Source organism: Ovis canadensis, chromosome 1, assembly GCF_042477335.2.
Source record: "Ovis canadensis isolate MfBH-ARS-UI-01 breed Bighorn chromosome 1, ARS-UI_OviCan_v2, whole genome shotgun sequence".
NCBI lineage: Eukaryota > Metazoa > Chordata > Mammalia > Artiodactyla > Bovidae > Ovis > Ovis canadensis.
The window spans coordinates 271,597,284-271,612,706 of NC_091245.1; the positions used below are offsets into that span (position 1 = coordinate 271,597,284).

At 45.4% G+C, this 15,423-nt stretch overlaps 1 protein-coding gene across 16 annotated transcripts in view; it reads left to right on the plus strand.

Moving 5' to 3' along the window:
* The window catches only part of DOP1B (DOP1 leucine zipper like protein B), a 130,378-nt gene that overhangs the window by 54,455 nt on the left and 60,500 nt on the right, over positions 1 to 15,423 (plus strand). For all 16 annotated transcript variants that reach the window (XR_011255472.1, XR_011255473.1, XR_011255475.1 and 13 more), the window contains exons 10-14: positions 1,834 to 1,954; positions 3,890 to 4,009; positions 9,304 to 9,406; positions 10,779 to 10,970; positions 13,574 to 14,231. Coding sequence is in view for 7 of the 16 variants with exons in the window: in XM_069582234.1 (XP_069438335.1) it covers positions 1,834 to 1,954; positions 3,890 to 4,009; positions 9,304 to 9,406; positions 10,779 to 10,970; positions 13,574 to 14,231 (1,194 nt within the window). In the remaining 9 variants the exon portion in view is untranslated. The remainder of the gene's footprint in view (positions 1 to 1,833; positions 1,955 to 3,889; positions 4,010 to 9,303; positions 9,407 to 10,778; positions 10,971 to 13,573; positions 14,232 to 15,423) is intronic.

Genomic DNA, 15,423 nt, shown 5'->3' on the forward strand with positions numbered 1-15,423 from the left:
GTCATTTTCCAGGGCCCACCCAGGAGCTGGGACTGAAACTCTGGAGTCTGTCTGACTGCAGAACCTGACCTCTGCTTGTCAGAACGTTACTCCTTACTTGATGACCCTCGGATGGCCCATCCCCAACATGTTAACTCCTGTAACAGAGATGAACTTGGGTGCATGACAGACGCAGCTCTGGTTGCTCCTGATCAAATTGAAAGCACAAGGCTTGTGTGTCTCCAGGCTCCGGCCTTGGGGATGGGTGTTTTATGTCAAGGCCTTGACCTGGGTCAAGTGAGTGTTGAACTAACTAGGGCTCCAGGTTCTATTTTCTGGAATGGGATGAATGATGGGCTTCTGCCCCATCACAGAAGTCGAATTTGTCTCTCTCATAATTTAGTTTCCCATTGAAAGGTACACGTGAAGGGCAAAGGGGCGGGTGATACTGTCGACTGGAAGGCCTGAGACGGTCAGTCTTGCCTGTGCTTTGTCTCCCAGGCATTAGCCAGTTTGTCGTTTCTCCTTGAATGTCAACCACTTTCCTTCACTAGGAAAATCATTTGGGTTGGGAAGATCCTCTGGAGTAGGAAATGGCAACCCACTCCAGTATTCATGCCTGTAAAATTCCATGATCAGAGGAACCTGGCAGGCTATGGTCCAGGGGGTCACAAAGACCCAACAAGACTGAACACACACACACAGTTTTACGCTATAGATAAAATACAACCTGGGGCTTATTGTGAAAAGGGGGCCTTTGCCTCTGGAAGCGTAAGAGATTAGATTATTTGCTTATGCTTTGTTGACAGAGCTTCTGTTTTCTCTGCCTCATGCTGTGTTCATTCCTCTGATTACTAGGGTGGGAAGCCATGCCCTTCCATGAGGCCTGCTGGTTGGTGCTCGAGGAGCAGAAATGTCCAGTCGCTTCCCACCTGCCTTTCTGGCAGGGTCCAGTTCTCTTGTGCCTTTTTAAGCTTTTCTGGGTTGGTTATTTCTCTTCTGTCATTCTGCTCATCATTAAAAGTATTCAGAATAGGAAATTGCCCTACTCTGTTGGGGTTTATGTAGAGGCACTGCCTCTGGCTGGGCAGTTTCTGTACTCTTAATATTCATCCCCTGCCTCCACCTGGGAGAATCCACCTAGGCTAGTTACTCAGCCTCAGTTGCCTCATCCATAATCAGGATACCTCATTACATACCTGGTTCTTTGGCTGTTGTAAGGATTAAATAAGTTAATAGTTACAGAATTCTCAGAGTAGTGGCCAGCACATAGTAAGTCCTACAAAAATGTTCCCTTGGACACTAAGATCAAACCAGTCAATCCTAAGGGAAATCAACCCTGAATATTTATTGGAACATCTGATGCTGAAGCTCCAATACTTTGGCCACCTGACGCGAAGCGGTGACTCATTGGAAAAGACCCCGATGCTGGGAAGGATTGAGGGCAGGAGGAGAAGGGGACGATAGAGGATGAGATGGTGGTTTGGCATCAGTGACTCAGTGGACATGAGTTTGAGTAAATTCCGGAAGATAGTGAAGGACAGGGTAGCCTGGTGTGCTGTAGTCCATGAGGTCACAAAGAGCTGGACGTGATAGAGTGACTGAACAACAACAAAAATGGTGAGTGTCTTCATGGATGTTATTCCCTCAATTAAAGTTGTGATTTTCACAACCGAAATTAAGTTTCTATACATTTAAGACTATACAGATTATCTATGTTTATGGAGTTACTCATGATATGTTTTACACATTTGTCATTTGTTGGTTTAAAAATGGGTTTTTAAAAAATATTGATATTTTATTTCTTATTTACTCATTCATTCATTTGTTTGGCCATTTTCTTTTTAATTGCAGGGCCTCAAGTTGTTGAGAATTTGTTTCTCGAAGTCATCCGGGCATTTTATTCTTACTGCAGAGATGCTCTTGGCTCTGATCTTAAACTTAGCTACACTCAGAGTGGAAATTCAGTGATAAGGTAGGGGCGTGGCTTTCAAATTCACTCTTCCTCCCTCCCTAATGCTGCATTTTTTTCTGTTTGCCATCCATTGTGATGTGCTCGGAGGTGTAGCAGGTCAAGCCACTCCTTAAGATAACCTTTGCTCGTAAATCAGTCAACCTGAATCAACTTTTCCCTGTTGAATGCTGAGAAGGTTACAGGGAGTTTGATCTTATCTCTGCCCCAGCCTGGGAAGTACAGATTGTGTTTTGACAGAGTGTGAAAAGTTGTTCAACAAAGGTAGCTGGGTCTAGTGTACAAGTGTGAGTTACCGGGAGGAGGGCAGGGAGGAGGTGGGGTCAGGAAGTGGGGCTGGTGGGTGTGAGTCTTCAGGAGACAAGTCAGAGGGCGAGGAGGGGCCCCAGGGGCTCATGCTCTAGGACCAGAAGGCACAGCAAGTGGGGTTTGGGAGACGGCAGACAAGGCAATAACTTACACAGTGTGTAGTTATCCATCAGCCCTGTGTCTTGTTCTGTTTTTGTTCTTTTCAAGGTAGGGTGCGTGCTAAGTCACTTCAGCCGTGTCCAACTATGCACCCCTATGGACTGCAGCCCGCCAGGCTCCTCTGTCCCTAGGGTTCTTCAGGCAAGAATACTGGAGTTAGTGGTCGAGTCCTTCTCCAGGGGACCTTCCTGACCCAGGAATTGAACTCCTGTCTCCTGCCTCTTCCTTTTCCCTTTATTCTTAATGTAATTCCTTTTTCCCTGACTTGGCATTGGTCTACTGAAAATTTAGGACTTCCCAGGTGGCTCAGTGGTAAAGAACCTGCCTGCCAATGCAGGTGATGGAGGTTCAGTCCCTGCGTGGGGAAGGTGCCCTGGAGGGCACGACGACCCACTCCAGTATTCTTGCCCGGAGAATCCCAGGGATAGAGGAACCTGGTGGGCTACAGTCCCTGGGGTCGCGAAGAGTCAGACATGACTGAATGCACACACACACACACAGGTATTGAAAATTGAAATCTATTAGGTTTTTCTGGTTATTAACTGTAAGTATACCAAGAGTCTTTCGTGTTTGTTTTTTTCCTCACAGAATAAGAGTAGTTTACTGTTTTCCTGAATATGAAAGTAATACATGTTCATGGTAGAATGTACCAATATCTAAAAGTATCGAGAAAAAAAAGATACCATCCATAATCCCACCGCCCTTCTGAGAAAAACATAAAACATTCCAGACTTTCAACGCATAAGTATATAGCAACCTATCTTTTGTTTTTAAGCTGAAGTTACAGTAACTGTTCAGTTGCCTGTTTATTTTTTTTTTAATGCAAGTTATGACTGGCTCTACAGTCTTCTCCTATGGAGGATAATGGTTGCCTTAGAGTCCTTAGTAAGGAGCTGTCACTTACTTAAGAAATCCTGACTAATCGATCAATCTCTGAATGACTTTTGGGTGGTTTCTACTTTTTCAGTATTTTATAATGACGTTCTCATAATTCCCTTATGTGTACATCTTTGTGTGCTTGTACAAGGATTTCTATACCATACGTCCCTAGAATAAATGCCCTGAGTTACAGAAGATGTGCGTTTAAATGTTAGCCAAATTTCTCTCCTAAATGGCTGTACTATGTTATTTTACCAATAGAGTATGTAATTACCAATAGCTGGACTTAATCTGGTTTCCATATCACATTCTTTTTTCAGTAGCTCTTAAGCTTACTTCTGAGGGAATGTATCAATATATATACTACTTAGGATGGCACGTGCTTGCTCTTCCCTATATAAGAACAGTAATATTTTATCTATGACCAACTTTGTCAGCCTCTCTAGAAATAAGTCATAAAAGATTGAAACGGGTTTATTCACATACTGCACGCCAGGTGAATGAATGGTACAATGAATTTGTGTTTTTCAGACATGGTATTCCTGTAACACAGGATTTTTCATAGATATAAGTATCCCTCTTCTTTTACAGTGCAATAAAAGAAAACAGAAACGCCTCTGAGATTGTTAAGACAGTGAATTTGCTGATCACGTCCCTGAGTTCAGACTTCCTCTGGGATTACATGACAAGGTGTTTTGAGGACTGTTTCAGGTAAGGCTCCAGTTCAGGCTTTATAAACATGTGGGAAGGAGTTGAGGCTGTCATGGTTTTTTATAGCTGCTCACTCTGGTCAGGTTATACTCAGTGGCTAACACTGGGATGATCTCTGCTGAGTACATGATTGGATTCACAAATTCAGAATTAAGAACCTTGCCATTGATAGGGTTCACACAATGCTGATGCTTCTTCAGTTCAGTTCAGTTCAGTCGCTCAGTTGTGTCCAACTCTTTGCGACCCCATGAATCGCAGCACGCCAGGCCTCCCTGTCCATCACCAACTCCCGGAGTTCACTCAGACTCACGTCCATCGAGTCCGTGATGCCATCCAGCCCTCTCATCCTCTGTCGTCCCCTTCTCCTCCTGCCCCCAATCCCTCCCAGCATCAGAGTCTTTTCAAATGAGTCAACTCTTCACATGAGGTGGCCAAAGTACTGGAGTTCCAGCTTCAGCATCATTCCCTCCAAAGAAATCCCAGGGCTGATCTCCTTCAGAATGGACTGGTTGGATCTCCTTGCAGTCCAAGGGACTCTCAAGAGTCTTTTCCAACACCACAGTTCAAAAGCATCAATTCTTTGGCACTTAGCCTTCTTCACAGTCCAACTGTCACATCCATACATGACCACAGGAGAAACCATAGCCTTGACTAGACGGACCTTAGTCGGCAAAGTCATGTCTCTGTTTTTGAATATGCTGTTTAGGTTGGTCATAGCTTTTCTTCCAAGGAGTAAGTGTCTCTTAATTTCATGGCTGCAGTCACCATCTGCAGTGATTTTGGAGCCGCAAAAAATAAAGTCTGACACTGTTTCCACTGTTTCCCCATGTATTTCCCATGAAGTGATGGGACCAGATGCCATGATCTTTGTTTTCTAAATGTTGAGCTTTAGCCAACTTTTGCACTCTCCACTTTCACTTTCGTCAAAAGGCTTTTTAGTTCCTCTTCACTTTCTACCAAAAGGGTGGTGTCATCTGCATATCTGAGGTTATTGATATTTCTCCTGGCATCTTGATTCCAGCTTGTGTTTCTTCCAGTCCAGCGTTTCTCATGATGCTTCCTTATTAAAGTCAAACTTTAGAAACAAACCCATGCATTTTATAGTTGGCATCAATCTAGTCAGGTTTCTTCCCACTGTGCCCTTAGAGCCCTGATCTATTCAACAAGCTTGGTTTTGTGGCCCAGGGACTAAAGAGAGAGTATTTTTCAAATCATCAGTCATCTTAAATTCTTACTGAAATCAGTGTATAATGGGTTCAGATGAAAGCGTTTATGTTCTGAGCTTCTGTAATCAGCTTTTCCGTCACTTTCAATCTGGTGGATTGCACTGACTCCAAACTGTGGGGTGGTAGCCAGCTTGGGACTGCAAGCTTCCCTGCAGGGCCCTTTCCCAGGAGATTTTCCCCATAAAGGAGGATGGGTGTAATCCCTCAGATCCAGTTGTGTCCTGTGATTCATGCTATAAAACTTAATTCCTGTCACCTCCTTTGGAACATTCTGCACTATCACACTGTCTTCAGTACCTGTAACGTTTGTCTCAGGCTGTCCCTTCCACATACCCCCAGGAGAAGAAGGCACATCCATCAGGTAAGAGAGCCAGAGATCATAGATGTGATGGATCCTGTGTGACATAGCACAGCAGATCAGCAGCAGCTGAGACTGGAGCCAGGCCTGCCTGCCTGACGTCCCAGCTGTTCCTGCCATGTCCTCTGCTGCCTCTGGTGCCAGACCCAGCAGGCACTCCAATCTGTGATGAATAAATTACTTGTAATTGGATCCACGGGTGACAGCAAGGCCATGCTATATTGAGACCGGAATGTGTTTTGGTCAGCTTAGTTCCATTTCAGAGTTACAAGGAACACTTTCTTTAAAAAAGTGAATTAACTGTGAAACATTTCAGGTGCAGGAAAAGATGGGAAATATTGTGAGACACACGTGAACCCATTGCTAAAATTGTGGACAGTATTTGACCTTCGGTTTTCATATCTTTTTTTTAAGGAATAAAACGTTACCACTCAGAGCCAACCCCTTACCTTCCCAGTGGCTTCCCTTCTTTCATCCCAGCTTTAATCACTGTCCTGAAGTTCATGTTTGTCCCAGTGATGGCTGAAATCCCTTGCGTTCCTAAACACTAATAATGAGGAAATAGAGAAATTAGGGAAACAATTCCATTCACCATTGCAACGAAAAGAATAAAATACTTAGGAATATATCTACCTAAAGAAACTAAAGACCTATATATAGAAAACTATAAAATACTGGTAAAAGAAATCAGAGGACACTAATAGATGGAGAACTATACCGTGTTCATGGATCAGAAGAATCAATATAGTGAAAATGAGTATACTACCCAAAGCAATCTATAGATTCAGTGCAATCCCTATTAAGCTACCAACAGTATTTTTCACAGAGCTAGAACAAATAATTTCACAATTTGTATGGAAATACAAAAAACCTTGAATAGCCAAAGCAATCTTGAGAAAGAAGAATGGAACTGGAGGAATCAACCTGCCTGACTTCAGGCTCTACTACAAAGCCACAGCCATCAAGACAGTATGGTACTGGCACAAAGACAGAAATACAGATCAATGGAACAAAATAGAAAGCGCAGAGATAAATCCACACACCTATGGACATCTTATCTTTGACAAAGGAGGCAAGAATATACAATGGATTAAAGACAATCTCTTCCACAAGTGGGGCTGGGAAAACTGGTCAACCACTTGTAAAAGAATGAAACTAGAACACTTTCTAACACCATACACAAAAATAAACTCAAAATAGATTAAAGATCTAAACGTAAGACCAGAAACTATAAAACTCATAGAGGAGAACATAGGCAAAACACTCTCTGATATAAATCACAGCAGGATCCTCTATGACACACCTCCCAGAATATTGGAAATAAAAGCAAAAATAAACAAATGGGACCTAATTAAAATTAAAAGCTTCTGCACAACAAAGGAAACTATAAGCAAGGTGAAAAGACAGCCTTCAGAATGGAAGAACATAATAGCAAATGAAGCAACTGACAAAGGATATACAAAATATATCTCAAAAGGATATCTCAAAAATATACAAGCAACTCCTGCAGCTCAAGTCCAGAAAAATAAACGACCCAATCAAAAATGGTCCAAAGAACTAAACAGACGTTTCTCCAAAGAAGATATACAGATGGCTAACGAACACACGAAAAGATGCTCAATATCACTCATTATCAGAAAAATGCAAATCAAAACCACAATGAGGTACCATTTCACACCAGTCAGAATGGCTGTGATCCAAAAGTCTACAAGCAATAAATGCTGGAGAGGGTGTGGAGAAAAGGGAACCCTCTTACACTGTTGGTGGGAATGTAAACTAGTACAGCCACTATGGAGAACAGTGTGGAGATTCCTTAAAAAACTGGAAATAGAACTGCCTTATGACCCAGCAATCCCACTGCTGGGCATACACACCGAGGAAACCAGAATTGAAAGAGACACATGTACCCCAATGTTCATCGCAGCACTGTTTATAATAGCCAAGACATGGAAGCAACCTAGATGTCCATCAGCAGATGAATGTTGAAGAAAGCTGTGGTACATATACACAATGGAGTATTATTCAGCCATTAAAAAGAATACATTTGAATCAGTTCTAATGAGGTGGATGAAACTGGAGCCAATTATACAGAGTGAAGTAAGCCAGAAAGAAAAACACCAATACAGTATACTAATGCATATATATGGAATTTAGAAAGATGGTAACGATAACCCTGTATGCGAGACAGCAGAAGAGACACAGATTTATTGAACAGTCTTTTGGACTCTGTGGGAGAGGGAGAGGGTGGGATGATTTGGGAGAATGGCATTGAAACATGTATAATATATGAAACGAATCGCCAGTCCAGGTTCAATGCATGATACAGGATGCTTGGGGCTGGTGCACTGGGATGACTCAGAGGGATGGTACGGGGAGAGAGGTGGGAGGGGGGTTGAGGATGGGGAACACGTGTACACCCATGGCGGATTCATGTTGATGTATGGCAAAACCAATACAATACTGTAAAGTTTAAAAAAAAAAAGTAATGGTACATATAAAAAAATTAAAAAAAGAAGCAGACCTAAAGAAAAAAGGAATAAAACGTTACCACCCAGACAGAGCTAACCCCTTTTCTTCCCAGCGTCTTCCCTTCTTTCATCCTAGCTTTAATCACTGTCCTGAAGTTCATGTTTGTCCCAGTGATGTCTATGCTTTTATAACAAATATAAAAAGTATCCAGTATAAAAACAGCTATCCAGAAACAATACAGTCTGTTTGCCTCTTCAAGTTTTACATCAATGGTATCAAATTGCATATAACTTTTCATCCATGTGTGTTTGGTTGGGAGGTGGGGGTCAAAGCCCTCTGGAGATTTATCTGTATGGTAACATACACACCTAGTCCGTTCACCTTGGGTGCAGTCAACCAGTGTGTGAATAAACCAGTTTCAGTCTTTTCATCGCTGCAGGTAGTACCCTGGTGACTGCACTGATCCTGTCTCTTTATATGCAGACATGGGGGGTCTCTTTAGGCACCTAGGAGCAGAACCTCCTGGATGTAGTGAATGCAGTTCTTCTATTTCTTACCCAGATGTACACTGAGATACCTAAGCGATCATTTACAGTGAAGAAAGTTAAGTCGAACTGTACTGTGATAGCAGGATCAATCCAAAATTTCTGTTTTGAGAACCAGTATATTGACTTTTTAACTTAGGTATCCAGTTGCCTACTTATTGAAAAGGAAGTGTTGAGTTTGAGAATAAGATAAGCAGCTACCAGTAGAGTTCCCCATTGGAGCAGCAGTTCTCTCTGGGAGCTGAGGGATTCTAAGCTCATGAGGATGATAGAGGGGTGGGAGTGGGCGGGGGAGCTATCTCCGGTTGCTCCCACAGGAAGTCGAACAGCTGTCCTGCAGTCTGGAGCCAGGCTCCTTCCCTGGGAACATGCCTTTGGTTTGGGGCTGGGGACCTGAAATTGTTGCTGTTGACAGTTTCAGATCAGCCGGGTGTGGAATCCCATGGGTGTATGGACCACCCTCAGGTGCTATGATAAGGTTCAGGTCAGAGTCAACCTGTTTCGGAGATAATTAGACTCAAGACTTACTGACGCTTCTCTGTGTTAGATCGTTTTGGGCATCAAGGCTGAATTATTAGAACTACAGAAGCTGTCTTTCACTGTGGTTGAAATAGAATAAATTACTTTATTGGAAATCATAGGAATTGCTTGACAGTATTACAAGAAAGTGGTTTTTCTTTCCTGTGGTTCATGCAGACCCGTGAAGCAGAGTCCCTCTGTTGGGAGAATCATCGGCCCTCCCCCGACGGTCTCAGAGCTCTGCACCCTCCTCGTGTTCCTTCTGGACGTGATCCCCCTGGTAGGTTCTTTGCTCTCCAGAGGTGACTCTGTGCTGGCTGTCGTCTGCATTCTTATTAGTGGTGTTTTTCTAAACCTCGTCTTACCGACAAGGCTTCCCTTGTGTAGCTCAGTTGGTAAAGAATCTACCTGCAATGCAGGAGATCGGGGTTCGATCCCTGGGTCAGAAAGATCCCCTGGAGAAGAGAATGGCAACTTACTCCAGTATTCTTGCCTGGAGAATCCCCATGGACAGAGGAACCTGGTGGGCTACAGTCCCTGGGGTCGCAAAGAGTCACACACGACTTAGTGACTAAACCACCACCCCCGCCACCATCTTACTGAAGAGGTGGTTGTACATAGACACCACTTAATGTTTGTTTCAGCATGGAAGATGTAGCTGAACGTGATCTCATATCTTTTAGGCCCTTGTGATATCAGGAGTTATAACACTTCAGCCAGTGGTAAGTGGGCTGAGATGAAGTTATGGAGACCAGATAAGGAGCTGGGTGGCATCCTTGGACAGCAGTTATTTAGGAATGAGTATCGTGATATATAGATAGATAGAATGAAAGTCGCTCAGTCACGTCTGACTCTTTGCAACCCCATGGACTGTAGCCTGCCAGGCTCCTGTGTGTGTGGGATTCTCCAGGCAAGAATGCTGGAATTGGTAGCCTTTCCCTTCTCCAGGAGATCTTCCCAACTCAGGGATGGAACCCAGGTCTCCTGCGTTGCAGGTGGATTCTTTACCAGCTGATCCACCAGAGAAGGAATGTTATTTCTTTTTTTTTTTTTTCGTCTCAAATCTTTATTTTTCTTTTTTCTTTTTTTTTTTTTTTTTAATTTTAAAATCTTTAATTCTTACATGCGTTCCCAAACATGACCCCCCCTCCCGCCGCCCTCCCCACAACATCTCTCTGGGTCATCCCCATGCACTAGCCCCAAGCATGCTGCACCCTACTGTTATTTCTTTTTTAAAAAATTTTTAAAAGAAAATTTTGGTCCCGCTGCCCTGGCACCTTGATTTTCTGACCAGAGATCAAACCCTCACCCCCTGCATTTGGAAGCATGGAGTTTTAACCACTGGACCCCCAGGGAGGTCCCAGAAAGTAAATGTATTTCCTAAAAGTTGTATCCTTGGCTAATTTTCTCCAAGGAAACAAATTCCCTTAATAGAGAAATGAATATGGCAGTCATTTTCTGCTAGAAAGATGGAAGCCACCTGAAAAGAGAAAAAATGTCCACGGATGTATTAGATCAAGAAGAAACACTATTTTGTTTTGCGACTTGGAAACAAACATGGAACAAACTTAGGCTCAAAAAACACTTGCGTTTTCCAAGGCACCGCTTTCTGCTGATCACACATGAGTTAAACCCACATCTGTGTTTCACAGGAACTTTACTCGGAGGTGCAAACCCAGTACCTCCCACAGGTGCTTGGCTGCCTGCTGCAGCCTCTGGCCGAGGAGATGGAGATGCTGAGCTTACCCGAACTCACGCACGCCCTGAGGACCTGTTTCAAAGTGCTCAGCAAGGTCCAAATGCCGCCTTCCTACCTGGACACGGAGCCCACAAGTGGGAGCTTGGTATGTGCTGGGAGGAGCCAACATGGCTTTTCGGGCTAACAGGCCCTTGGGCCTCCATGGATAGGAGTAAAGACTGGAAGACATATCGGTACTATCCAAGGCAGGCTTCTAAGACCCTCATATGCTTTGTGAAAGCTTGTTGTGTTGAAGTAACCCCGTTTGTTTCACCCTCTGCCCTGCTGTGTTTCTGCTGAAGCCCACCGCTAAGCTAATGGTTACACACAGCTCACCATCTTGACCTTTCTATGTGTATGTTTGTATATGAGGAAGTTTGCCTTTTTTTTTTTTTTTTTTTTTATGTACAAGTGAGATAGTAGTCCCTGGGGCTGCAGTAAGATGACAGAAAAGCAGAAAGTTCCCGTCTCCCAGCTCTGGAGGCCAGATGTCCGAGGCTAAGTTGTTAGCAGAGTGGTTCCTTGTAGGCTGTGAGGGAGCATCTGTTCCGTGCATTGCCTCTGTCTTCTAGTGTTTCTGGCGTTCTTGACATGTAGACCCGCTGCCCCAATCTCAGCCTCCCCCTTCCCATATCTTCCCCGTGTGCATATCTGTGTGTGTCCAGATTTCACCTTTTTATAAGGACACCCATCACACTGGATTAGGACCCACCCTAATGACCTCATTTCACTTGATCATCTGCAAGGACCCTAATTCCAAATAAGATCACAGTCACAAATACTGGTGTTGGCGGGGCTTCAGCATTTTTTTTGGGGGGGGAACATAATTCAACCCATAACAGATATTATTTCTCTGATTTGCTTTGGTTTTCATCCAAACACTACTTGGAGAGCATCTGTATCTGTGTACAGACAGAGGTATCTTGCTGGTTTCTCATTTGTGCATGAGAATCTATGGTATGGCTTTACAGTTTCTTCAACTACTCCCCTATTGAGGGTGTGTTTTTTTTTTTCCAGTTATTTCTAGTTTTTAACTGCTACAGTGCCGCTGTCAACATCTTCATACAACCTGCTGTCAAGTCTGCCAGTGTCTCTGAGGAATCAGTTCCTAGAAATGGGAATCAAGCCCATTTCTTAATGTGAAGAGATGCTGCCAAATTGTCCTCCAAAAAGACTATAACAATACGGTTCCATGAGCAGCTTAAGGCCCATGGTCTTTGAATTATTTTTTAATTTTCTGCTTTGTTTAGGGATTTGAAAGTCCTGCCCTTGAGATCCATTCGGTGCAGTGGCAGACAGGAACAGGCTAAAAATGGGAACCCTTCCTGAAAGAAGGGTGGCTTCCATGGTGGCTCAGAGGGTAAAGCATCTGCCTGCAATGCTGGAGACCTGGGTTTGATCCCTGGGTTGGGAAGATCCCCTAGAGAAGGAAATGGCAACCCACTCCAGTACTCTTGCCTGGAAAATTCCATGGATGGAGGAGCCTGGTAGGCTACTGTCAATGGGGTCGAAGAGTTGGACATGACTGAGTGACTTCACCTTATTCCTTTTCCTGAAAGGAGAGCCTTGCATGTTGGTTAGTGCTGGGAGGCAGGTAGGCTGCCCGTGGGGCTTGAAGCTCAGTTTGCAGACTAGTTACCAGTTCTTCCTTCACTCTCAAAGCTAGTTTTTTTTTTTCCCCCTAGCTGTTAAAACTCTTGGAAAAAATCTTCAAAAGGATGTAAGCTATAAAGTATAAGCATGTGTTGTGTACAAATATAAATAACAATGTTTCCAAATATTTGCATAATACTGTCTCATTCTTCCCCAGAGAGTGGGTCAGGTGCTGAAAAGGTTTCAGTTTAATGTAGTATTCCCTGAGTAACAGTATATAAGAAGTTGATTCATTGAAGTGTCATCCTTCTGAAAAAGCCACAGAATGTACTATACATGTTTGTGTGTATGTGAGTCATGTATGTGGTTAATACTTTGTTCTTGTTGTCTCCTCTTATTTCATTCCTTTATGCCTGTATTTTGTGCTCAACCCAATTTCCTCATTCATATTCTTAAATGTCAGAAACTTTTTTCATTTCATTTTGCTTTCTTAAAATTTGGCTATTTCACATTAAAGTATTGTGCTCAGTTGCTCAGTCGTGTCTGACTCTTTGCGACCCCATGGACTGTTTGTGACCCACCAGGCTCCTCTGCCCATGGAATTCTCCAGGCATGGATACTGGAGTGGGGTGCCGTTTTCTCCTCTGGGGGATCTTCCCCACCCAGGGATGGAACCCGCGTCTCCTGCACTGGCAGGCAGACTCTTGACTACTAATGCCCCCTGGGAAGCCCATCCTGGAGGAGAGCCGATGAACGATGTTGTGATAGTTTCTGGTGCACAGCAGAGTGACTCAGCTGTGCGTACAGGTGCATCCTTTCTCCCCCAGTTCCCCTCCCTCCCGTCCAGGCTGCCACGCAACACTGAGCAGCGTTCCCCGTACTATACAGTAGGTCCCTGCTGGCAGAAACTGTTCTTAAATGACCTTTTTGGATTCCGAAGGGTCTAAATACATAGTAAGAGGGCTCTCTCATGATACATGTGGAGATCCTCTTGGCGTAGAAAACTGTGGTCTCGAAAAACAGGGAGGATGCATTCGTAGCCTGATTCGCTTGATGTTTGAACCCCTCGGTCTTACGAGATCCACGATACAAGCTTCCCTTTTTTTTTTTTTGCAGAGTCCAGTCAGAGGTGAAAACACTGAAGTGATTTCCGACACAGACGCCATGCCTGCTGGCGACGAAGACGCCCCATTTCCCCCGCTGAAATCGGAAGACAGCGGAATCGGGCTGAGCGCCTCGTCGCCGGAGCTCTCAGAGCACTTGCGGGTGCCCCGGGTTTCCCCAGACAAAGACGACGTCTGGAAGAAGGGCGGGAGCATGCAGAGGACGTTCCTTTGCATCCAGGAGCTGATTGCCAACTTCGCCCACAAGAACGTTTTTGGGGAGCAGCTGACGGCGTCCGGGGAAGACACCAAGTCTGCGGAGGAGCCCACGGGTCCGCGGGATGAGGGTGGGAAGGGCTCGTGGGAGGCCCGGCCCCTGGGCGGCGTGCCCCAGTTCAAGCAGATGCTCTCCGATCTCTTCACGGCCCGAGGGTCCCCCTTCAAGGCCAGGAGCATGGAGCCGCCCTCACCCCCGCCCCGCAGCCCCAGCCGCAAGAAGGACGAGGGGTGGGCCGTGCACCAAGTGGTCCTCAACCTCCGGGGCTCCCGGGAGGGCGTCCGGGAGGCCTTCGCCGCCGCCTGCCACCTGCTGCTGGACTGCGCCACCTTCCCCGTGTACCTGTCCGAGGAGGAGACGGAGCAGCTCTGTGAGGTCCTTTTCCAGCCTCCAGGTGAGGGGCTCCCGGGGCGTGTGCCGTGAGGGGTCAGGAGCCTTGGGCCCCTGAGGGTTATAGACGAGTTAAGACTCCACAGCGACGGAAAGGGCGCTGTCTGCCCACCCCATTTTCCTTCCTTGTTTCATAGTTGCCATGTACAGTTTGGGTTTGTCTTCACCAGACGGGAACCTAACCTCCCTTTGTATCTTCACAATTCCCTTTTTTTTTTTTTGGCTGCACCCCCTGGCATGTGGGATCTTCCCTGTATGTAGCTCAGACAGTAAAGAATCTGCCTCCAATGCAGAAAACCCAGGTTTGATCCTTGAGTCGGGACGGTCCTCTGGAGAAGGGAATGGCAATCCACTCCAGTAGTCTTGCCCAGAGAATCCCCACGGACAGAGGAGCCTGGTGGGTCACAGTCCATGGGGTCGCAAAGAGTTGGACACATCTGAGCGACTAACACTTTACTACACGGCATGTGAGATCTTAGTTCCCTGACCAAGTATTGAACCCACGCCCCCTGCAATGGAAGCGCAAAGTCTTAACCCCTGGAGTGCCAAGGAAACCCCTGGGTCTATATTTTTTAACCTCTGGTGCCCAGCACAGCCTGTTAAAAAGGCTGAGACATAAAAGGAGCCTCATCCTAGTCAGTACATAGACTGTTTCGTGAGACCTGTTACTAAAGTTACCCATAACAAAGTACCACCCACTGAGTGGCTTAAACCACAGAAATGTGTTGTCACATGGTCTGGAGGCCAGAAGTCTGAGGTCAGCGTGTTGGCAGGGCCGTGCTCCCTCTGAGGTGCTTCAGAAGGGTGTGTTCTGGCCTCTCCTCCAGCCTCTGGTGGTTCCCAGGCTTTTGGGAGCCTAGCCCTCATCTTTCCATGGCATTCTTCCCGTGTACAAGTCTGTGTTCAAATTTCCCTTCGGTAAGGTACCCACTGGGCTTCCCAGGTGGCACTAGTGGTAAAGAACTTGCCTGCCAATACAGGAGACAGTAAGAAACATGGGTTCAGTCCCTGGAGAAGGATATGGCTGGCCACTCCAGTCTTCTTGCCTGGAGAATCCCATTGACAGAGGAGCCTGGCGGACTGCAGTCCATAGAGTTGCAGAGAGTCGGACACAACTGAAGCGACTAAGCACGCACGGACTCAGGGCACCCATTATATTGGATTAGAGGTCCACCCACTCTTCTCTACCAGGGCCT